This window comes from Pezoporus flaviventris, unplaced genomic scaffold, assembly GCF_033815535.1.
Source record: "Pezoporus flaviventris isolate CSIRO_AGI_PZ_B2104156 unplaced genomic scaffold, CSIRO_AGI_Pfla_v1 ptg000158l, whole genome shotgun sequence".
Lineage (NCBI taxonomy): Eukaryota > Metazoa > Chordata > Aves > Psittaciformes > Psittacidae > Pezoporus > Pezoporus flaviventris.
In genome coordinates, this window is record NW_026892706.1 from 265,051 (window position 1) to 289,424 (window position 24,374).

The window sequence follows — 24,374 nt, forward strand, 5'->3', positions numbered from 1 at the left end:
GATGTTAGGTGCCAGATCCAACACACTTCAAAACATGGTTCATAAAATTGACTCCCCATCTTGTAAAAGAATCCCAGAGACCTCCCTCTGCGAGAAAGAGGACTGACAAGTCTATTGCTGGCACTGCCATGCGCTCCCTAACTCGCTTCCTTTAAACACACACGGCCAGGGAAGCATGCTCTCATACGGGCACTGCTGCAGTGCTGCTGGGAAGCAGCAGTTGGAGCATTAAACCCATCAGATGGGGCTTAGCAGAGCCCCCGCCTGCCAGCAGCGCTGGAGTACAGACACCGTGAGTAACTGCTGCTGCAACTTCTGCTTTCCAGGCAGTGCACGTACAGCACAGGGACCAGCGCGGTGCCTGCCAGGAGCAGAAAGTCTGGGGCCTTCCCCTGCCCAGGCAAGAGAAGACCGAGGACAAGAAGATGGCTCAGCCCTGAAGCAGAGAGCACCACCACAGGGCTGCTGAGTCTTGTTCCAACTCATCTTGCTTCCAGACACATGGGTACGGGTGCAGCCACGCCACCCTGCTCAAGGCAGGGCCAGGCTATGCCACCCCACACGTGCTGCAGAGCAGCCGCCTCTCTGCCCTGCAGGAAGGACACCGGGGTTCCTCTGAAAATCCTTTGCTGTCTGCCTTTGAGCACTCTGCAGCTGACACAGAGGAAACCAGCAGCCACTTTAGTCTGGGATCCTAGATGGAAGTTAGAGAGGGCTGATGGTCATGGCCAGAGCACTTGTTCTCAAGAGCCCCTGGCCCCTGATGCTGATGCGATGTGCTGTTATGAACACACTCAGAGCACCTTAAAATGATGGGAGACATCAAATGGGTGCAAAGCTGTGTCTGAGTCAGGAGCACTCTGTTAGGAATATGACGGGGATTCTTCTCCTCTTTTTATGGTGAAAAGGCGAATCTAGGTCAAAAATTTCTCCTTGCCCTTTTAGGGTGAGAAATTTTTCATCAAGGAAAAGGAGAGAAAGAACTAAGTGGTCTGAAGCAGAAAAATTGGGAATTCTATCTTTCCTCTTTGCCTCCATTGAACTAGAAAAGGGCAAGTTTCTGGATGAATCAGTCGCTGCGGAGTTCAGTTAATGAGGATATTTGACATCCTTGGATGCAATGCAGTAGTTAGAAGTAATTTAGGCTGCGAAGCAACAGTCGCATTTCACCCCAAAGGTGGCTTCAGCTCACCAACAAATGTAAAGATTTCTGTGCTCCTGCTCGCACAGGGGAGACTCCAATGACTGCTTCAAAGCCTGACAAAAACTGGCTCCTTAATGGAGATGTTTTTCTCCTAGAGCCCGAGTGAAGCTGCTTAATACGTTTGGGGATACAATAGATTAGATGGTTTGTGGAAGCCGTTAATAGAGTTCTCAAACCACTTCGCTATCCATCTCCATGAAAGGCGTTACACGAACGTAAGCTCATTTGTTATCGTTATCTCCCTCTGTCTCTTCACAATCTGGATAATTTGCTAGGTTATCAGGCTATGTGTGTTTAAAAACGCATGATAGATGTCACCTCAGCAGATACTCACTGGGCTTCACATTGTTAAGAGCAGAAACGTTTCCTTAAACGCTGTAGCTGTTACAGATCAGCATCAGCTCTGACCTGGTGGCAAAAGCACCCCGACACACCAGAAAGAGAGGCTGGTGAACTCTGCAGCCTCTGCTGAGCCTGTCACAAGCACTCAGAGCAAACGTCCTGTTTCCTGGTGTATCTGTTTGCGGTCACCTTGCCAAGCACACCTCCCCACGGGGGGCAGGCAGGACCTGGCATTCCCTGCACCCGGAGCCGAGCTGGCTGGTAAGAAATAATTCATCATTCCACAGGAAGTTCTCACACTGTCTTCTCTGGGGCTTGGGAATATGAAAGCTATTTCCCGGAGCAGCCTTTGGAAACGCCTGCGCAGCAATGCAGAGACTGCTCCGGAATCAGAACCACTCGCGTTGGTTTTATGATGTGTGGTAAAAGAGGTAACAACCAAGAGACTTGGCTCCGACCAAAAGAAACCCTGAATGGAAAAATACAGCCTGGCTTGGCCCATGTAGCGTTAACCACTAACATTGCTTGAGATGGAGAAACCCTAAGATCTCTTCCTACCCCTGAGGAATGTGATCACCCACAGGATCAGCACGTTTCTCTAGGCCTCTTTTTACCACTCCCATGAAATACATCAGTCAGAGATTCTTCCTTATGCCTAGGATGTTTCAAACTCAGATTCCTGATACAGAGTGACACAGTGATCAACACCTATTTTCTAAGTCTTGGTGGGCTTCATGGCTGATGTATTAGCTGCTGAAATTCAGCAGGTTTCTAAGAAATAACGTGACTAGGCTTATTACAATTAATGGAAGTGAGATGAGCATATACGCGGACTCCTCTTTCTGTCGGTTACACTGGGGAGCATCTATACAGCTGGAAAGTAAATGCTTTTCTACATGGTAAAATAAGCACTACATAAATATAAAGTGAGAATTTATAGTACACTAACGACTTCCCATTAAACTGCTGATTGAACAGTTAGGATGTGGCAAGAATGAGCAGCTCACTCCACTTCCAAAGACCATGCCAAGAGTCTCTGTCCTTGGAAGCACTGCAGCATAGCCAGCATATCCTGGTCCATGGTTTCATGTGTTTTGTATTTCCCCTGCAGAAAAGCTCAAAGAAGTAACAGCACCAGGCAAGCAGCCCCGCAGGCCACGTGCTGAGGACATTGCTGTCGTGCACAGGTAAAGCAGCGCTGATGCTCTCAGGCTTGGGTGGCACTGCAGTTCTAGAGCTGCAAAACACCATAACAAATAACAAAACAAACATGCACCACTCCAGATGTGGAGCAGCCCAGGGTTTTGCAAGCACCTCTTCCACCATACAGTGTTTTGGGGTGCCCACCACCATGCCTGCCTTGGGTCACACCAGCTCAGAAGGCCCTCCCTGGGCTCCTGCCATTCCGAGCATCCTCAGCTCCAGAAGTGCCAGCTCCACATACCAGCCAAGATGTCTCCAGCTTCACTTACTGCCTGGAAGCAGCTTCACTGCCATTCCAGTTACACTTACTATCTCTGCAGATCTTGAACAGGAATCAATAACATATCCAGCCCTAATGGCATCCTTGCCAGCAAAGAACCTTCAATGTCCTAAGAGCCCCTTTTCCCCACTAAAAGCTCCACTTCAGGTAAGGGTCAGCCCTCACAGCAGGCAAACGCAATGAATTCCTATTGCTTTACAGCATTTTTTTCTCTCCTCTCTTTAAAACCTCGCTGTGTTTTAACTCAGAACCGTCATGAGCACAAACACAAATTGACTTTGGCACAGAGAGTCAGACCTCTCACCCAGCACCGAGGAGCAAGCATCCCCCCCGAGGGGAGCTCTGCCTCTCTGAGACCCCACTGCCTCTGCTCCAGCTTCTCCCTGTTTGGAAGTGGGTGCCAACAGAGAGTTCCCAGCTCCCAGCCCTGAATTTGCATCTATAGCTGTGCTCACACACGTACCTGCTTGACCCAGACTAGCCTTATACAGGCTTGGAACTCCCTCCAGGCTTGTCCTGCTGTACATCCGTCCTCCCTTCAACTCCATCCCAAGGGCATGCCCAGCCTCCACACACATGTACTGGGTTTGCACAGCGAGGTTTTGGTAGCGGGGGCTGCAGGGGTGGCTTCTGTGAGAAGCTGCTAGAAGCTTATCCAATGGAGTGTGAGGAGGAAGGAGTAGCAGGACAGCATATGATGAACTGACCACAAATCCCATTTTCCATTACACTTCCCTGCTGGGGGGGGGGGGGGGGGGGGGGAAGCAGAGAAAACCGGGAGTGAAGCTGAGCCTGAGAAGAAGGGAGAAGTTTGGTGTTACTTCTCATTACCCTCCTCTGATTTGATTGGCAATAAATTAAACTAATTGCCCAAGCTGAGTCCGTTTAGCCCATGGTGGTAACTGCTGGGTGATCATGGTCCTTATCTCAGCCCTGAGCCTTCTGTTGTATTCTCCCTCCCCTGCCCAGCTGCGGAGGGCAGTGACGGGTCTGGTGGGCACCCAGTATCCAGCCAGGGTCAACCCACCACAAAGCAGGAAAACAACAGAGCAGAGAGAAAGAGAGCAAGAGGCTGGGGAAATACGGAATAATCACAGGGAAAACTAGGGCAGCAGCAGCGCGCCTGCTTCTGAGCTCTCCTCATCCTGCCCTGCCTTTTCTCCTGTGGAAAGGGAACACTGCAAGGTGGGAAGAAGCCCCGGAGCCCCAGGGACACAGGGCTGGTCTGTGCAGAGGCGCCAGCAGGATTACGGCTAAATATTGAGGCTATCAAAGAAGCTTAAGGGATTTAGGAACCCACTCCCCACATTCTCCTCTCCAGCGGGAGGGGAGTGATCTTTTAGAGGGTCCTACAGCAAACACCAGGATAGTGCTGGCTCCTGGAACACCCCGCTCCGGCTGCGAATCTCCCCTGCTTTGGTGGAGAGGGATAAAAATGACAAATGTGGGGTTTATGATAAATAGAGTCACAGTTTGTCCCTTGGGGGTGCTTCGGTGAGAGGCCAGGCTCTGTGCTCCTGGCTGGACCTTCCCTGTGGCAGCGCCAGGCTGGGACAGGAGCAGCGGGTCCAGTCCCACCATGTGGGCAGGATGGGGAGGTCCTCGTCCTGCGCAGGAACCCGGCTCCGTTGACCTGCTTCCTCTTACGGCGGGTGAATCCTGGAGAAGCTGAGAGATGCCCCGGGGGATGGCCGGGGAGGGAAAGCTGCCGCTTCTTGTGATGGGTGCGTGTGCAGCAGGGCTGGAAGTCACTGCACGAATCAATTCCGAAGCTGCGAGGCGGATGTGCGATGACCCAAACCTGCCTCCATTCAAACCCGCTGCTCCAGCGTCACAGCAAACCTTCATTAACAAAACATGATCCCAGGTCCTTTCCCTCCTCCCGCCTCCCCGTCCCTGCTGCAGAGCAGCCTCACTGGCAGTGAGGGGTTTCCATGTGCACCAGCATCGGCAGTGGAGGAGGATGCCTGTGATCTCCACAGAGGCAGCAGCATCCTCTCCTCTGGGTGCATGGCTCCTGGGGTACAGCCCCTGTCCCACAGCCCCGGGCACTGCACGGGTCTCATCTGTGCTCCTCAGAAGTTACCCTCTTCTTCCCACATAAACTAACCCCAGATGGGTGCTTGTGCCTGGAGGGAGGTGCAGGGAGAATGGGATAAGGACTTTTTTGTGCTCCTGTGTGGCCACAAACCAGAAACACTGATTAATCCTTAATTCTATACCCAAAAAAGCATCTCATGGTAGCAGGAGTCCATCCTGACCCCAAAGAGGCAGAGCTCCATCCAGCTCCCAGTGCAGCCCACTGGATTCCTGTGCAGGGAGCATCCTGCGCGGAACTGAGCCCCATCTGCAGCTCTCCCTGCAATTTTGGCTAATGCAGGATCAGCCCTGGAGCAGCCAGAATGGTTTCTCTGCTACACTTTTAAGGGAACGCTGCAGTTTTAAACCACAAATTAAATTTTTAATGAAACTTCATAACTGTTGTACCCAAATGTAATGTAATATTGATAGGAACTGTGCATCCAGCTAGCATGAGATTGCCCTAGAAAGCTTTTTAGGATGTTATGCAATATATAGCTAAATTAATTATTTGTAATGAAAGGATCTGTGTCCCTGTAGCATCACGGAGACCTACTAGTGCAAGGAACACACTACTTCTGACTGGATGTAAATGTCAGGCAATTTAGGAGGAAAGCAATGTTTGAGATGGGAATGATGAAAGAAAGGAAAGGAGAAAAGGGGAATGTGAGCGAGAAGGAGAGAGGCAGGGAGAGAACCAGAGAGGGAGAGATCTGCAAAGAAAGACTGCAGCAAAATGCAGCAGATTTCCTAACTCCGGTCCAAAGCGTTTGTCTGGTACAGAAGGGAATAATCCACCTCCCAGGCTGTATTTGTACTAGCGACACACCATGCTCAAGCTGTTCTAATGACAGCTGTAGATTTCAGAAGGCGTTAAGACACCCATTTTGCATATCCACTCTTCTGCGAACTCCACCACGGAGCAGCCCGGACACGTGTGCGGGTCCCGCGCATCCCGTCTGGCTGCACAAGGCAAAGGGCTCCAGCGAGGAGCCTGCTCCCTCCCTGTGTGCTCCACAGGGACGGTGGGGCTGGGTGCGGGCAGAGATCCTGTCCCTGCTGCACCCCCCTGGGATTAAACCCCTGACAAAAGAGCCTCAGAGCCCTGCCATGTCCTGCCCGAGCATGTTGGGATGGGGCTGTGCAGCCAGGGACTCGAGCGGATGATCCCTGGGGGAACCTCAGAGCTACCAGCTGGATGCACAAACAACAGGAGCTGGCTTCCTCACTCCGTGAAGTCTACCCATTACTGTTTCCCATCACAAAGCTGCCTCCATCCCATAATGGATCATATTGTTCCCACTCCACAGAAGAGACTTAACTGCGGAATCAGCATTACCCTACAGGAGATGCTTTATGTACAGCAGGCTGCACAAATAGGAGAGAAAGCTTCCACTCCCTGCTCCCTTGAGCTCCAGCTCCCAGGATTAAAGAGATTTGTCCACTAGAAAAAACCCTGTCCTTTATGCGTTTGTAACTGCTGTTCCCACTGGAAGGCTGGCGCTGAGCAGATCCATCATCCACACGCCTCGCCGCTGCCCTAGCAGCAGGGAGCAGGTCCCAAGGGAGCACCCGACCTGCCCAAAGCCGTACCCGGCTGTCACAGACACAAATGTGCCTGCTGGCTCCTGGTCAGAAGTGAATCACCCCCAAGGGTCCCTCATAGCTGTGCTCAGTGCTTTCCACTACTGAGCCGTAACTCAGCCAGCTTTGGAGCGTGCCCCGGGAGAGGCACAGGAAGAGTTAAACCTCATTGGGGCTCCATTATTCCATTATGGCCGTGCAGCTCCTAAATCTGCAAAAGCAATAACGGGTCCTCCTGCATGATTCAGTGGTTCTGGGAAAGCTGAAATCTTGATCATATTTTCCAGCTCTTTCTTTGCATTAGGAGGCGCAGAGGGGATTCTGCTTATCTGCTGGGGTGCAGCTCTCTTGTTTCTCCCTGTCCAGGTGTCCATGCGGTGCCCATCACCGTAGCATCTGAGTGTTTATTTTATTGCACTTGTCACCTCGGCCCCATCTCAGTCTGATGTTTGGCGGGTGACAGAAGATTCCCAGTGACATCGGTTCTGTGACAGGAGCAGCTCTGTCAGTCCCATGCAGATGTTCCCAGCAGCAGGCACAGACTCAGCGCCTCGGGCTGGCTCTCGCTGCTGGAGCTGTCGCCTGCAGTAACATTATTTGTGGTTTGTGTCCCTGGCTGTGGCAGAGGAATCAGCCCTGCAGTCCCCAGCCTCTGCCATCGCATCCCCTTTCAAAACCAACCCAAGCCAACCCCAACCCCAACCCAGCACAGAGGGAGACTGCTCTGCCCGGTAAAACACACCCTGCCTGCCCCCTCCTCAGCTCCTCTCTGCTCCGTTCCTGCTGTACTGGGATGCTGCACGGCACAGAGCGCAAGCAGCAGGGAAAGTACCCAGGGCAATGAAGCCAAAGGCGTGAAATGCAGGTGTTCAGCCAGGGCCTCCTGCCGTGGGGCACAGAGCACAGAGATGAGCTCCTCTCAGGGCTGCTATGTGAGGCTCAACACTAGGAACCAGAAACCTTGGCAAGGCTCCAAACACCAAGTCTCTGTAGTCTCCATGAGCACTGGGATGGGTCTGATGGAGGAGAGCAGCGGAAGCACCACAGAGTCCCAGCGGAGGAGCCACAGAGGTGCCAAGGCTCTGGCACGCTCTGTAATCCTTAGCCACTCCTGTTCCAGGGCTGCGCTGTCTTCCCAGCCTGGGCATCCGCGGCTATTCCCAGCCATGGTGGAGAACTGGGGGTTGTCACCCCTGTGTCCTGTCTGCTGTGCAGAGGACAACCTCACGCCTCAGGGTTTGGCCATGAAGCGCTGCTTTAACCATAACCTGCAGAGCACTGATGATGAGGAAAGCGGCTTCCCAACAGCAGCGGAGTGCCTCTGAGGAGGAGACACTCAATGCCAAGGCAGGGTGCATCAACCTCCTGGGGCTGGAGGAACTCCCACACCTGAAAATGCATGTGACAGAGTCACAGAGCCCCAGCTTTGACAGGAGAAAGGGGGAAGGACCTCGGAGCAGTAGTACTACATCTTCTGTGGACCCACGGACCAGAAGCATTTGAATCTTACTGACCCACTTCACTAGCCAAAATTAATGTCTTCCTATTTCACAGGATAACTTGGCATTGTGTAAATACTTTGGCCATGTGGACTGCTGCCGTGCAGGTCGGGTAGAGCAGGCAGCGAGCTGAGAGGAGCCAGTTCCCATGTTTACCAGGCAGTCTGCTGGCTAAACATCCCAGAGATTGAGCACTTCCTAACGCGACGAGAAGACAAGGACAAAACCACAGGCAGACTCTCCTCAAGGAGCAGGACTGCAGGGCCAGGGAGGTCTCACTTGTGCTCAGGTGCCTTGGCCAAATGAAGGCTGCAAGGCACAGACACAGGGAGAAGCTACGCACTCACTTCTCCAGGACTGAAGTGGAACTGGCCTTGGAATTGGCCTTGGCTGAAGTGAAGACAGGAAAAGCCGCAGTGCTGGTGGCCGTGAATGATTCCCACCAAGAACAGATCCAAATACTACCAGAGATTGGCTTTGTCTCATTAAAAAGAAAGCAAAGCAGTGGTCACTCTCTGGTGCCCACCGCAGACCTGGGCACCAACACCTCACCCCTGGGACACACAGTGACCCGGGTCCTGGCTGCCCACCCGTGCTCACCCCATGGGGCCCCGAGGGGTCCTGCCGTGGGGCTGCCCTGCTGGGGGACGGGAGAGGACCAGGGGTGCCCAGTGGGGACAGCAGCACTGAGCGCTCCGGGACTGCAACCAGCACCCCCAGACCCGCACACTGCAGCACCCCCTTCGTGCACCCCTGCACATGACACCCGCATGCACCCAGTCTCCACAGCACCATCTCTGCTCCGCGCTGCACTCGCGACCTCCCATGGCCCCGCACACACCCGTGCGCGCACACACACCCATACATGCACACAGACCCGCACACACTCACGCACCCCATGCATGCACGCGCACTCGTGCACGCTGCCATGCACACCCCCCCCCATGCACGCACTGCACACACGCACTGCACATCCCCCCCACGCATGCACGCTCCCATGCACACACGCACTGCACACACACACCCCCCGCATGCACACTCCCATGCACACACGCACTGCACACACACACACACCCCATGCATGCACGCTCCCATGCACACACGCACTGCACACACACACACCCCCCATGCATGCACGCTCCCATGCACACACGCACTGCACACACACCCCCCGCATGCACGCTCCCATGTACACACGCATTGCACACACACCCACACCCACGCATGCACGCTCCCATGCACACACGCACTGCACACACACATGCCCCCCGCATGCACACTCCCATGCACACACGCACTGCACACACACACCCCGCATGCACGCTCCCATGTACACATGCACTGCACACACACACACACCCCCTCATGCACGCACCCATGCACACACGCACTGCACACACGCCCCCCGCATGCACGCTCCCATGCACACACGCACTGCACACACATACACACACCCCCGCATGCACGCTCCCATGCACACACACACTGCACACACACACCCCCCGCATGCACACTCCCATGCACACATGCACTGCACACACACACCCCCACGCATGCACGCTCCCATGCACACTCGCCCGCGCTCACTCCCATGCACACACGCATTGCACACACACCCCCACGCATGCACGCTCCCATGCACACACGCATTGCACACACACACCCCCACGCATGCACGCTCCCATGCACACACGCATTGCACACACACCCACACCCACGCATGCACGCTCCCATGCACACACGCACTGCACACACACACGCCCCCCGCATGCACGCTCCCATGCACACACGCACTGCACACACACACCCCCCGCATGCATGCTCCCATGCACACACGCATTGCACACACACCCACACCCACGCATGCACGCTCCCATGCACACCCACACTGCACACACACACCCCCCGCATGCACGCTCCCATGCACACTCGCCCGCGCTCACTCCCATGCACACACGCATTGCACACACACCCACACCCACGCATGCACGCTCCCATGCACACTCGCCCGCGCTCACTCCCATGCACACACGCATTGCACACACACCCCCACGCATGCACGCTCCCATGCACACACGCATTGCACACACACACCCCCACGCATGCACGCTCCCATGCACACACACACTGCACACACACACCCCCACGCATGCACGCTCCCATGCACACTCGCCCGCGCTCACTCCCATGCACACACGCTCCGTGCATGCACATGCACATGCACGCTCCCATGCGCTTCCCCGCTCACACGCACTCACACACGCACTTTCCCTCCCGGTCCTCTCCCTCCTCCCCCGCCGGGCTTCACGCCTCGCTTCGTCACGGCGCGGCCCCGCCCGGGCGCTATAAGAGCGGGGCCCGGTGCCGCAGCGGGCCCGGCGGAGCGGAGCCATGGCCGCGGGGCTGCTCCTGCTCCCGCTGCTGCTGCCGCTGCTGCTCCCGCTCCCGCCGCCCGGCCGCGGGCAGGGCTTCGGCCAGACCCGCTTCGTCTGCACCTCGGTGCCGCTGGACGGGGACATGTGCGCTGCCGCCGCGCTGGGCACCGGCTCGGCCGAGGAGCTGAAGAGCACGGTGCTGCAGCTGCGGGAGACCGTGCTGCAGCAGAAGGAGACCATCATGAACCAAAAGGAGACGATCCGAGAGCTCACGGCCAAGCTGGGCCGGTGCGAGAGCCAGAGCGCGGTGGAGCCGCCGCCCGGCGACGGCAAGGGCAGGAAACCGTCGGTCTCCAAAAACACCATGGGCGACCTGTCACGGACACCCGCGGCCGAGACCCTCAGTCAGCTGGGACAGACGCTGCAGTCCCTCAAGACCAGGCTGGAGAACCTGGAGGTACGCGCTCCGCAGCGGGAGCCGCACCGGGCACCGGAGGAGCCGGGAACCGAGCGCCGCACCGGGCACCGCGAGCGGAACCGGGAGGCGCCGGTTGGAGCGGAGCCGGGCACTGGTAGCCACACTGGGCACCGGAATAGCCGGGCACCTGAATAGCCGGGCACCGGAATAGCCGGGCACCGGCAAAGCCAGGCACCGGGATAGCCGGGCACCGGGAAAGCCGGGCACCGGGATAGCCAGTCACCGGCAAAGCCAGGCACCGGGATAGCCGGGCACCGGTATAGCGGGGTACCGGGATAGCCAGTCACCGGGATAGCCAGGCATCGGGAGCCGCACCGGGCGCAGGGAGCCGCCGGCTGGAGCGGATCCGTGCACCGGGAGCGAGCCGGGAGCCGCAGGTCGGAGCGTAGCCGCCCCAGAGAGCCTGGCACCGGGTGTCTCACTGAGCACCGGGAGCTGAGTCGGGCACCAAGAGCCGGGAGCGGCACCGGGGAAGCTGGGCACAGGGAGCGGAGCCGAGCACCGGGAGCGGAGTTGGGCACCAAGAGCCGAGAGCGGCAGCGGGGGCCGGGAGAGCCGGGCCGGGCAGTAACAGCCGTCTCCTGTGCTCGCCCCTCGCAGCAGTTCAGCAGGATGAACTCCTCCAGCCAGACCAACAACCTGAAGGACATCCTGCAGAACAAAATCGACGACCTGGAGAAGCAGGTTCTGTCCCGGGTGAACAGCCTGGAGGAGGGCAAGTTCAACCCCCGGAACGAGTCCGAGGAGCGCGGCAAGATCGAGAGCACCCTCACCTCGCTGCACCAGCGCATCAGCGACCTGGAGAAAGGTACCCGCTGCTCCGGAGCCCACCCCGGTCCCAGAGCCCCCCTGGTCCCAAGCGCTGCCGGGTGGGATGCTGAGCTAGCCCATCCCGTTATCCCCCCCCCCCGGAGCGGTCACTTTCCCCCAGCTCCAGACAGATGATTCCCACGGGCTCCACAGCAGGAGCCAGGGATGCTCCGGGCTCTGTCCAGTGCTGGGGATTAGGGAGCCGAGCAGCGCCTGAGGGATTTGCTCCCCGGTGCCATCTCAAGGCCATTGCATAACGGAGAGAGGGGTTAGGGAGGGAGTAGGACACCCCCAAAGCGGGCACAGAGGGAGTCCAGCCAGAGCCCACTGTGCCTCCCTCCCCGCAGGTCAGAAGGACAACCGTCCCCCGGACAGGTTCCAGCTCACCTTCCCGCTGCGCACCAACTACATGTATGCCAAGGTGAAGAAGAGCCTGCCTGAGATGTATGCCTTCAGCGTCTGCATGTGGATAAAGTCCACCGCTTCCCCCGGCATGGGCACCCCTTTCTCCTACGCCGTGCCCGGGCAGGCAAACGAGCTGGTGCTCATTGAGTGGGGCAACAACCCCATGGAGATCCTCATCAACGACAAGGTACAGCCCTGGGGAGGGTGACAGGTGTGGGGGGACCGGTGTTGGGGGCAGCACTGGGGATCCCCATGCACACCACCCTGACCCACCGCCCGCAGGTGGCCAAACTGCCCTTTGTCATCAACGATGGCAAGTGGCACCACATCTGTGTCACCTGGACCACGCGGGACGGCGTGTGGGAAGCCTACCAGGACGGCACGCAGACCGGCAGCGGCGAGAACCTGGCGCCCTACCACCCCATCAAACCCCAGGGGGTCCTAGTGCTGGGCCAGGAGCAGGTAAGGGGTTGGTGGGGGGGGTGCCCCTGCTCCGCTGGGTGCACCCGAGGGGATGGACGGGGCGCTGGGTGCTGCCGGGTGATGTCCCCAACGGCGGTGGGTCCTTGCAGGACACACTGGGCGGCGGGTTCGATGCCACGCAGGCCTTCGTGGGGGAGCTGGCCCACTTCAACGTGTGGGACAGGAAGCTGAGCCCGGGGGAGGTCTACAGCCTGGCCACCTGCAGCACCAAGGCGCAGGCGGGCAATGTCATCGCATGGGCCGAGGCCAACATCGACATCTACGGCGGGGCCACCAAGTGGACTTTTGAGGCCTGTCGCCAGCTCAACTAGAGCCACGGACGGGAGAAGCCTCCTCATCGGGTTCTTCTCTTCCTTTGGGTTTTGTTTGGTTGGGTTTCTCCTCCTTTGTTCGCGCTAAACCACCCGAGAACGAAGCCGCCCGCCCCATCCCCGGGAGCGGGGGTGCCCTGGCAGCGGGGCGCCCGCTCCCCCAGCCCCATGGCCCCCCCGGTTTCTGTCTTGCCAACGTCCTTCAATGCCTGCGTGCCTTGGCCTGGCGCGGCTGCGCCCCCCCCCGCTGCCCCCCCGGGCCTGGTTCCTGCTTTGCTGCCTCCCCCCTGCACCAGGACCCCCCCTTCCCCGGGCACCGGCGCCTCCAAAGGCTGTGACCCCCCCACGGGGCTCCTCTCCCTCCAACCTGGAGCCCCCCAGCAGGGTGGTGCCCCCGGAGCCCGGTTCCAACACCCCCCCCCCCGCTTGGTTGTGCTCCCTCCAGGGAGCGCAGCAGCAGCCAAGGATGGGATGACCCCCCCCCCCCCAAGGGACACCGGGGTGTGAGCCCCGCTGTCCCCTTCTCCCAGCACCACAGCCATAGCCCGGGCTGCGGTGGGCACCGGGACGGGACCCCCCGGTGGGACCCCCGCTCCCTGACCTGCTGCACTCAGGTACATCCCCCCCCGGCCCCACAGCCTGCAGCCCCCCGAGGCCTCCTCGTGCCGTAGCTGGTGACAAAGAGCCTTCACCCTGCCCTCGAGTCTGGCTCCCACTGAGATGTCTGAAGCCTTTCTGCTTTTGATAAACACGATGTTGTTTCTCTTACTGTAAAGGGAAGTTTATTACCAAGAATTAAAAAAAAAAAGGGTATTTTTATGAAGATAAAAAAAATATTCCGGAAGGAAGCAGCTCCCTGAGGAAGCAGCACCTTGAGATTCTGCAGGACACGCAAAACAAGAGATAAAGAAGCCTATTTTGAAATACCAGAAGCATTTTGTATGGTTTCCTTTTCTAAACTCCCGGTTTGTACTCCAGATCGCAGAAATCCCCCCCTGCCCCCCCGAGCGCTGCCCTGGGTGGCAGTGGAGGATGAGGCCGAGAATTCCCACAGGGCTCCCACTCCAGAGACGCAGCAGGGAGATGCCGAGGGGCCGCACGGAGCCGGGCAAGGCCAAGGTCCCCCCCCCGGGCAGGAGCACAGAGCTGGGCCAGCCCCAGGCCCCAGCTGACGAGCAGCGACACCCCCCACATCGAGAGACCTTCGACCAACTGTGGCTCAGGGCAGCGCGTTTTCAACTGTGCTCTTTTTAAATCCAAACCAAGACAAACGGAAGAAAACCATCGTGAGTTCATTTCAGTTCCTCCTCAGAACCTGTTCGCGCCGGCAGCGCAGCGAGCGCAACGTGCTGAGAAGAACAAAGCACTGCAAAGGTTCCGGCCGCAGACCCGCGTGCGCTGGACCTGCCAAAACGACAAGGAAAGGGTGCGATGTCAACGCCGTGTACATAGTGTATAGTAGGGGAGAGGATAAATGTCTCTTGATTTGTCATTATTCTGCTAACCAAAGCTGTACATTCTCCTATTCCGTGCTCTCTGTCCCCGTTGGGTTTTGAGTGGGTTATGACAGACACCTCCAGCCCGCAGCAGCCGTTCTGAAATGCACTGTTTCTACTGAGACTCATGCTTTTGCCATTTTACTGCCGAGATGACATGAATTGTTGACTTTATTTTTACACAATAAAGAGTGAAGAAAGACGCTGGGCTCTCTGATGTGTCAGCCGCTGCTCGGGAGCCCATCTTGCAGAGCATGGCTTTGCCTGCGTGAAGCAGGATTTCTGCCCTTGGATCCTGCTCAGGCACTCCCTGAGCCTCAGCCGTCCCTGCCAGGCTCCCTCCATCTCCTGCAGCAGCATCCCGCATCCCTCCCTGCTTTATGCAACACCAACACGCACATTGATTATTCCCCCCCCGGCCAAGACACAGCCTGGACGCTCCTCTCCCCCGGGGTGTCTCACCAGGCTGGTGGCAGTGGGACAATGACACCCACAGTGCCCGGTGCCCATCACCCCACAGGCTGTGGCACTGCTGCCAACCCCGGGATGTGCAGCTCCCTCCCCGCAGGCAGGAACTGCGCTGGGGGCGCGCTGCTTATCCCGGGGCTCCAGCAGCAATTCCTGGAAGGCATCATCGCTCCCAAGGGCAGATCTGAGCGCAGGGGTGACCCCGGGGCACTTGGCTCGGTGGGTGCATGGCTGGAGGCCACCCGTGCAAGGGACGTGGCAGCAGCGGCTGCTCACTCTGTTCCTAAGGAACGTTCCCACTTGTTACACACCCACTGCAGGACAGGCTTGCCAGACAGACTGCTTTCAGCATAAAGGCACAAGTAGGAAAGCCATTATTTCCTCCTTAAAACCAGCCAGAAGCAATTCCCATCCCACTGCAGCTGTGCGGGGCTAGTTCAACACTGCTGCCTTGGGCACCACACAGCCCTTGATGACACCAACACCGCCATTCCTTCCTCTAAGAGCAAGGACACGGTGCCCGCAGGGGGACAGTTGGCGTTAAACAGCAGAGCCTGTGCTCATTGCCAGCGAGTGTCAGCCCCTGGGGGCTGGCCAGGTCCCCATGGCTGCTTGTGCTGCATCCTCCCAAGCAGCATCAGCAGCCTGCTGCAGCCTCTGCCAGCAGCATCCCTGACCTCCTGCATCTCCAGCTGCAGGGAACAGCCACCCCGACGCCCCTCTCCTTCAGCCAGTGCCTGCCACACTCATAAAGCCTCTTTTCCTCAGGAGGATTTGCTCCTGCCATTGCTCCAGGTCCTTTCCAGGGTGCCTCAAGCCACAGCCATCACAACGCAGCGAGGGCGGGAGGACGCTTCCAGGCAAGCTGCAGGTCTGGGGACCTGGTGTGTTGTCCTCTGCTGCCAGCCGCAGGCAGGGGCAGATTCACAGGCGCTGTGCACCCGAGGCAGGGGACAGTCACCAGCAGGAATCCTCCAGGAGCAAGAGGTAAAATGACAGATCCAGACTGGTTTAGGGCAGGTCACTGAGCGGCACCAGGGGCATGACCCAGGGCCCATCAGCCTCCTGCGGGCAGTTGGGTGCAGATGGGCTGCTGAGGGAGGATGAGGAGCAACGCAAAGCAGGAGTCAAACAGGGGCGCGATGCCAGAGGACACAGAATGGGTGCTGGAGACAATGGGGCAACCAAGAGATTCCCCTCCCCGGCTCAGGGCCACCCCAGGTACAAGCACAAAACCATGCTCCCAGGAGAGAGGGGACAGAACATCAGCTGGGGGCTGGTGCTGCGCTGCCATTTAAGTGGCAATAAAACATTACACTAACAGGCTTTTTCCTTTTTGTTATTCCTGGTGGGAGCTGGGAACATCCCTGTGATTGAAGCGGGCCCCTCTCACTCCCTGAGGTGGGCGCAGCAGAGTGGGATGTGGGTGAGCCAGAGCAGCCAAGTCTGCATCAAGAGGTGGATGCAAACAAACCTGCTCATCACCCCCAGGGCTGCAAAGAGACCCCTGGTCTGACCCCCCCCCATGCCTGCAAGGATTGGGGCACAGCACCCCAGGGCTCCCCACACACACAGCAGCAGCCCTGCCGCAGCAATGCCAGCTCCAGTGGGAGGGAGATGAAGGAGATGAGCAGCACAAGCCCATCAATAGCACACACAACCCTGACACCTCGCCCTGCAGCCAGAAACCGCTGCTTTGGGCTGGAAGCCGTTTAGTGGCACCAGCTCTGCCTCGGTGACACTGGTGACAGCCAGCCCAGTGTCCCCTGCAAGCGCAGGGGTGAGGGAGAGCGTTACCCACAGCAGTGCTGAGCGCACTTAATCCAGGAGGCTTTTAGAGCAGCGGAGCAGATGGAGACCCTGGGCTGTGCGAGGACAGGCCCCACCACTCGGGAGATGGCTCAGGAATATTGCTGGGGGCAAGGGAGAGTTCTTAAGGGTGAGATGGAGCCGGGATTTACAGCTCTGATCCGACTCCTCGCTGGCAACTCGCATGGAAGAGGAAGCACTGGAAGTGCTCTTGCAGGCATTCCGTGCCCCATTGTTCATCCTTCCCTCCCCACTCCTCAGACACAGGTCAGCTCCTGTTCAGGAGGGGAGAGGAGGTGAAGGGCCAAGGGAAACGTTAACCTGCTGGATTCTATAGCAAAACACCCACAGGAAGCAGAGGGACGTGTCCTGGGACGGCCTCTCCCACATCCCTGCCCTGCACGGAAGGATCCGGAGGCACGGGGATCCCGAGGCTGCCTGCAAACAAAGCTGCCTGCGGCACCGGCTCCAAGAACACCCCAGAGCATCCTCGCTCTGCAGCGCAAAGGCGTGTTAGATTAATTAGCAGTGAGGGTATCTCTGCCTGGCCTGTGCCAGGAGCACACGGCTCCAGGTTACCATGCATGAGACACGGAGCGGGGAACCGGGCAGAGCCCCCAGGAGCAGCGAGGGGGGCTCAGCTCCCAGGGCTGTGACAGGCAATGGCAGGAACACACCTGCAGAAAACACTGTCCTTGTACCGCAAAAACTGGAGGTGATGGGGGGGAAGAGGGCGAACAAGAGGCTGAACGAGGGTGAAGGGACTGGAGCATCCTCCCCGGCGCGGCTCCTTCCCAGCACCAGCACCAGCACCATCCTCCCCGGCGCTGGGGAGCTCCGCAGTGCTGGGGGCTCAGCACCAGCTCCAACCTGCGCATGAACACCCCGAGCAGGGAGCACGGGGCTGAGGAGGGGGCTGCTCAACACCGGCCTGGGCTCCCCCCAGGGCACGGGAGGAGGAGCGCGGGAGCCAGGGCCGAGCACCGCGCTTCGGGGGCTGCGAGGATCTCCCAGGCTGCCGAGGGAAAGCATCGCCCCCTCCGCAGCGCCAGGAGCGGGAGCCCCGGCACCGGCTGGGTCTCGGCAGGCGGCTGGAAGCCAAGGCCCGCAGCCCCTTGCGGTCACAGGCGTGAGCCCCAAAGGCTGCTCCGGAGCCGCCACTGCCACAGCATCAGCTCCACGCTCCTCTGCGGCGCGTCCCGGGCACCCTTCCCAGCGCAGCCAAGGAGGGGGCTTCCTCCAGCCCTTCCTCCCGCCGGGAATCCCAGCCAGACCCGGCCAGGGCAGCCCTGCAGCAGAGCCGGAGACGCCACTGCAGGCACAGCCCCTGCCCGAGCTGCGGCTCTGCTCTCGGGGTGGGGTCCTGGGAACATCCCCCCGCCCCTCACATCGCTCTTGGCCGCTCGTGTCACAACCGCAGGACTGGGACCCCCCTTGGCTGCGGCAGACGCGGGTATCCCCTGCGAGCGGCGCCTTGCCCCTCTCCCATGGGGGTTTCCGGACCCCGCCGCTCCCTCTGACGAGGCGGCTCCCCAGGCAGGGCTGCCCTGGGCACCCCCAGCAGCGGGCAGACCCCAACCCCTACTTGCCGGGAGAGGGGCTGGAACCCCCCCTTCCCGCAGCCTTCGCAGCCTTTCCCCGGCTCCTCCTCCTGCGCCTTTCCCCGCCTTGCCAGAGCTGAGCCCGGTCCCTCCATCCCTGATGGATTACGGCAGAGCGGGGATCGCAGTGGGAGCCCAGACTCCACCAAGGAGTGGTGGATGCTCCTGCTCCCCTGGCTGGGGATCCCAGGAGGGATCCCAGCCCCATCCCAGGGGCGCAGAGGGGAATAGCAACTGGTTTCCCAGCGGAGGGTCTGCACGGAGCAAAAGGAAGAATGTATCTTCCAAAGCTGATTAAAAATAGATGCAGCATCGCACTAATTATGCTGGGTAATTAGCATTTGTTTTCTGCTTAGCACAAATCTGCAGGGAGCGAAGCTGGACCCCAGGTATCTCATTTGGACACAGGAGCTCATCCCATGGAGGAGGGATGAGCTGCAGCACTCCCAGCCCCGGCTGGCACAGGGACCCCCCCAGCACAGCCCAGGGTCCCCTGGTCCCCTCTCCCACACTTCGCTCCCTGTCAGCCCATCTGCACCCAGGCTGTGAGCAACAGATGACAAGATCCACAGCGATGCTGGAAATTAGGTCAGCGATAGCCTGCAGCAGATTCCAACATGTATCATCCTGGCAGGGCTCCGATGGAGATGCCACGGGGCAGATGCACCCCCAGCCCTGCTGCAGAGAGGGATGCAAAGGCCTGGACCACCCCTGCAGCGCTTCCTGCTGTGCTCTCCCTCCCCACATCACCCATGCGTTGTTGCCATGAGTACACGAGCTCAGTGGAGGCACCCAGGGTTGGAGCCCCCAGCACAGCCCCGCTGGCTCCCACCCAGCCCTTGCACTGGTGCTGAGCAGCCAGATCCCCTGGGATCAGCCAGGGCTGCCCCCAGCAGCAGCGGAGCTCACTGGAGCCAGAGATGCCCACAGCCCCTTACATTGTACTTGGCCGCCCTGGGTGCAAATCCTCATCCCTGACCATCCCTTAGCCACAGAGCCATTGTACAGCAGACATTCAGGACCCTTCCCAAAGGCTGGAATGGGGGCACCATCCCTTACATGCTCCCAGCTGCAGCTCTGCCCTCCTTCACCCAACTGCTTGTGCCATTTAGGGAGCAACTTTTGCCTCCCCAGCTGCTTCCGTTGCTCCAGCCACACGCTCCAATTGGAGCTTAGCAAATCCCAGGGAATGAAGGAGAACAGCAGCAGCTTCTCCCGCACCTGACCACAGAGCACCCAGCCCTGGGCTACGGAGTGCGACCCTGCTCAGTGGGAAGGCTGGGAGAGGCTGTGATGCCACCATCCTCAAGGGATTGGGGTTGGGATTTCCCTGGCCCTGCTGCTGCCCCACTCCCGTGGTACCCGCAATGGGGTCAGTCACAGCGACAAACCAGATTAATTGGGCACCCGTTTACTGCAAACAAAGAGAAACCGGTGACATTTACCGAGCAAACTAATTGATATCCAAGTAATTTGTTGGAGCAACCTCGTGCTGTGCCAGCTGCACCTCCCACCCCCCCAGTCCTACTCATCACAAACAAGGTCTGTGTGTTAATCGGAGCGCTTTAATCACATTGCTGCCCACCCCGGTCTTGAGCAAGTTACACGGATACACATTTATCACAGCCTTCCAGGTCCTAAACGCTCTCTTAAGGGCTCGTTTGGTATTTTATTAGTGGGCAATAACGCTCGTGGTGAAGACGATGGATGCTCCTCTTTCCAGGGATGACACGGGGGCAGAGCCCCGCATCTCTCCCTTTTCATCTCCCTCCTATGGCTGTCATCACAGGCAGCAGCCCCCCCTCCAGACACGCCACTGGCCTCGTTAATCACATCCTTCTCCTTTAGCAGACAAACGGGAGCTGTTTCCACACAGGAGGAACGGCTCCAGCCGGGAGCTGCTGGTGCTGCACCAGGACAGAGCCCCTGCATCCCCCAGGACCTCCCCTGCAACCCCAGAGCTCAATAAATACAACATTAACAGATCGATCAATGAGTGCAGGAGCTCAGGAGCACCAGCAGTGCAGTGGGAACAGCTGGGGCTGCAGGCAGAGGCACACCGAGCCCAGGATCGGGTCCAAGGGAAGCCAGAAAAAACACGTTCCTAAGGAAACATTCTGCATCGAGCCCTGGAGTCGGGAACAGAACCAGGAATTAATTACAGGCTGATTTGACGGCCTCTATGTTGTGTGTTCAGAGCTGATCCAGCCTGAGACAGGGATGGAGACACGGGGGGAAGCCAGCACATGCAGGGATCTGTGGAGCATCCGTGTGCCCACCTTTGGCTTCACCACCCATCCTCATCCTCCTCCAGTGGCAGCACTGCAGGAGGTGCTCACTGCTGGGTCTGCTCAGCTCTTTGCCCCTGCAGTAAAACAACCGGTGGCCCCAGAGATGGAGCAGGCACCTTAACACTGCCCCCAGCCCCTCCTGTGCTCTCGTGTGGGTCCATGATGACCTGTTCAAGCACAGCTTCACCTCTGCCCACCGAGGCCCACATCAACCAGTTCTCCTCCAGGCAGGCAGATGCTGTTATCCTGGGTCTAGAGGAGTGGGTACCACAAAGGAATTGGGTCTTTACTCCCATCACTCTCCCCACAGCCTTCTCCTCCCCAGTGACCTCTCAGGATGCTCCAGCACAGCCCAAACCTCCCCAAGATGCCCGTGCACGCACTGCGGATCTGCTGCCTATTCCTGGGCTGAGCCTGTACAGGCTGCTCCATCACCCTCATGACCCAGCTCATAATGAGCACATCTGCCATTAATTTGGGTGTCAAGAGAAATTCCACTCATTTGCTTTTAATTAATATGGCCATAAAATAAAGCCGGGGCCTTGCAGGAGGTGTCTGCACCAATGTCAGAGGACAACCAGAGCCCAGCAAACGGAAGAGCAGTTGGGTTGGAGAAGAGGAGATGGTTATAGGATGAAAGAGAGGGAATTGGGGGGGGGGGGGGGGGGGTGAGGAGGGAAATCCCAGCAAAAGCACTTCTGGCCTCAGCATTGAGTGTCCCAAAATACAAACCTTGAGTCACCAGAGCTCAGCCCTCACAACACAAACTGCACCCGCAGCATCCAGCCTACCACAGACACGGAGGAGGGGATTCACCACGCACCTGTGACTGAGTTATCTCCCTCAGGAGCCAGAGGGAGCAGACTTGCACCCTAAAGCCTTGTCTCTGCCTTCTCAAGGGACCCCAGGTAAGCAGTTCACGTGCAGAGATCTTCCTTCCCGATCCCTGCATCCACAACGCACGTGGAGGAAGCAGATCCGGAGCAGAACACATCACTCATCTGGACGGGCACAAATCTTCCATCTCCCTTCCCATCCCCAGAGGACGAATGAACCTGCGAAACCAGCGCCCGCAGGAGCTCTCGGGACCAGCTGAGGAGCTCCCATTGAAGCAGTCCCGGGTTCAGAAGGGGAACGGGCTCGGGTTTGACCGGATTCCCCGTGGGGGACACCGGGGCCGGGCCCGCCCGCAGGCCCCGCACGTCCGAGCATTGCCAAGACCGGGCGGCTCCAGGCGTTCCCTCCCCGCACATCCCCTCGCAGCAGCGCGCTCCAGGCGGGGCAGGACGCGGCCCGGCGCCGGCAGGAATCGCGCTGCGGAGCGGCCCTGGTGCCGCGGGGAGCGCAGCCGGGAGCCAGGAAACCCAAACCCCGGTGGCACAGAGCGAGCGGGAGCACGGGGATGGCCCAGCCCGGCCCAGCCCCGCTGCCAGCAGCCGCTGGGCCAGGAGGGTTTAACCAAAGGCAGCCAGCACCAACCCGGCCCCCAGGCACTGTTTCACCGTAGTGAGACGCTAAAGAACCACCCCAACAGCGTTCTCCTTGCAGAGCCCCCACCGCAGCCACAAGAGGATTCAGTCTCCTTCCTCAATCTCCCCCTTCGGTTTCACTCCATTCTATTGCTTCTTCCCATCGATATCCCAGATGTTTACACTGCTGTTGTTATCCCACAGCTCCAACCCAATGCCCCATTCACCAGCAGCACTGAGGAGCTCCCAAGCCATGAGACCTGCTCAGAGACTCCTGAGCAGCCATAGAGAAAAGCATCCTTGGCAATAAGGAAAGGCAAAGCTTTACAACACGGCAGCACTGAGTTGTTGGGAACCAGAGAATGAATACACCCAGAAAAGCTCATTTCCAGCAAACAGAGGGTTAAAGGAAGAGATGTGCATGGGCTTACTTGGGAAGGACGCTGGAGCTCTAGTCCCGGAGTTTCTATTAGAGGAGGTTTCATGCATTACAAAGCGATTTTCCCTTCCCTCCTTCATAAGCCAATTAGATAAAGACCAAGTTAATCCCTTATTGTGTTCAGAGAGCCACAAGTAGACACCAAACACAGAGATTAGGCCCTTGTTCAACCCCTGCCCAGCCTGGCAGCCAGGAGCAGGGTGAGCCCTGAGCCCAGCGGAACAGAGCCTGGGCCTGGGGGGGGGTGCAAGGTTCCCCCCATCACAGCAACCCCCATCCTGCACCCGAACCCCTCGCGGGTGACTTCAATCTCAGGGGGTTCCCTGCATTCAGAATGAGACCAGTGCTGGGACACAGCGGCTCTCCTGCAGGACTGCACAGGCCTCCCAGGTACCAAAGAGGGAAGAGGCAAACCCCAGCTGCAGAGCCAGAACAGTGAGACCCCCACGTCCTGACTGAGAACCTGGGTTTGACACGGCCCAGCTCGCCCCTTTTGCTGCCTGGCCCCCAGTGACCAGCCCTGCCCAACCTGCTCGGGGCAAACCCCGACCAGAAGCACTCACTCACCGATGCGTTAGAGCCGCAGGCACTCACCCGCTCCAACAGCGGAGCCAGCTCAGAGGGACCAAACCCCACACGCTGAGGAGCCTCCTCCTCCAGCAGAGCATCCCCAGAGCACGGCCCCATCAGCCCCCTGCTCGGGCACAGCTGACCCCAGGGAGGTGCTCAGCACCCTAAGGTCAATCTGCAGCAGGAGTGGTGTGAGTTTGGGAGGAGCCTGGGCCGGTGCTGGCTGCTCCCTGGGCCAGCAAAGCCTGGACCAAGGTAAGCAGCAAACCCAGGTGGATTTCTCTGGTGCTCTGCCCATGAGAGTGAAGAAACAGGAGTCCCCTGCCCACAGGTGCCTTCTGGGCCACAATCTGTGCAGGCTCCAGCAGCCCCTGTGATGTTTCTGCTTCATGGTGGGGTGGGAATGAGAAATGGATGAACTGGTTGGTGCTGCCAGTGGTCCCAGGCTCCTGGGAGGAGCTGGGAAAGGCCCCACACCAGTAAGCACTCACTGGTTCATCCCCCTGCTCTCAGCAGTGTGGGGGGCCTGCAGGGCTCACCCCAATCCATCAACTTTGGCAGAAAGGGAATGGAGAGCTGGAGCCCCTCAGTGTGTGCTGAGGCGGGGGGCACAGGAGGTGCTTTCAGAGGGTGCTGGGCTCCCACCCAGCAGAGCTCCACGTGCAGACACCCATGCACAGCAAACCCTTCCTCCTTAAGCCAGACCGAGCTTCCCCTCGCAGGGAGAGTGGCCAGAGCTGCTCAGTACAAGAGTAATTCTCCTCCCTGACAAGGGCATCCCGGCTGCAGCAGCTCCTTCTCCCATTCCTCCAGGTGTGGGTCATTGCCAGCATCCCCTCCACATCCCACCTGGGCCGGGATGCAGCATCTGGACCTCTCCCAGAGCATTCCCTTCTTTCACTGCTTCCTCACGCTGGCAGGCAGCACAGTTGCCTTTTAGGAGGCTCCGTCTCCAACCTGCTCCCTCGGGATGGGAGACACGGCTGTGCCAGAGGAGGTGCTGCCTCCACATCCCCTTCCCTGCCACCCCCCTCCTACACCCCTCCAGCAGTGCCCAGGCTGCCCCTCTGATCCCCCCACATCACTGGGATCAAGGAGCTTCCACTGCAGCATTTCCTTCCTTCCCACTCTCTGCCCACCCACAGACCAACCTCCTGCATGAAAAGGGCTTTGAGGCT

General features: G+C 58.7%; 2 protein-coding genes across 3 annotated transcripts in view; both read left to right on the plus strand.

Annotated features, from left to right (window-relative positions):
- SGSH (N-sulfoglucosamine sulfohydrolase) overlaps nucleotides 1-24,374 on the plus strand; it is a 294,044-nt gene that overhangs the window by 199,876 nt on the left and 69,794 nt on the right. The gene's annotated exons all lie outside the window — the stretch shown is intronic.
- NPTX1 (neuronal pentraxin 1) lies at nucleotides 10,540-14,751 on the plus strand. Of its 2 annotated transcripts, XR_009747770.1 has the most exons (6): nucleotides 10,540-11,023; nucleotides 11,645-11,852; nucleotides 12,202-12,446; nucleotides 12,542-12,721; nucleotides 12,832-14,018; nucleotides 14,108-14,751. XR_009747770.1 is itself a non-coding variant. In XM_061479881.1 (5 exons), exons 1-5 carry the CDS (start codon nucleotides 10,583-10,585, stop codon nucleotides 13,051-13,053), a joined length of 1,296 nt encoding a protein of 431 aa, XP_061335865.1. In that variant the 5' UTR covers nucleotides 10,540-10,582; the 3' UTR covers nucleotides 13,054-14,751. The 2 variants fall into 2 exon arrangements, 1 of the variants encoding a protein (XP_061335865.1); XM_061479881.1 differs by having other exon boundaries at nucleotides 12,832-14,751.

What these genes read in the sequence shown, in the direction of transcription:
- NPTX1 (XM_061479881.1), top strand. Translation starts at nt 10,583, where the DNA reads ATGGCCGCGGGGCTGCTCCTGCTCCCGCTGCTGCTGCCGCTGCTGCTC. An exon ending in CCAGGCTGGAGAACCTGGAG is followed by an intron (nt 11,024 to 11,644) that starts GTACGCGCTCCG and finishes CGCCCCTCGCAG; the next exon opens with CAGTTCAGCAGGATGAACTC. An exon ending in TAGTGCTGGGCCAGGAGCAG is followed by an intron (nt 12,722 to 12,831) that starts GTAAGGGGTTGG and finishes GGGTCCTTGCAG; the next exon opens with GACACACTGGGCGGCGGGTT.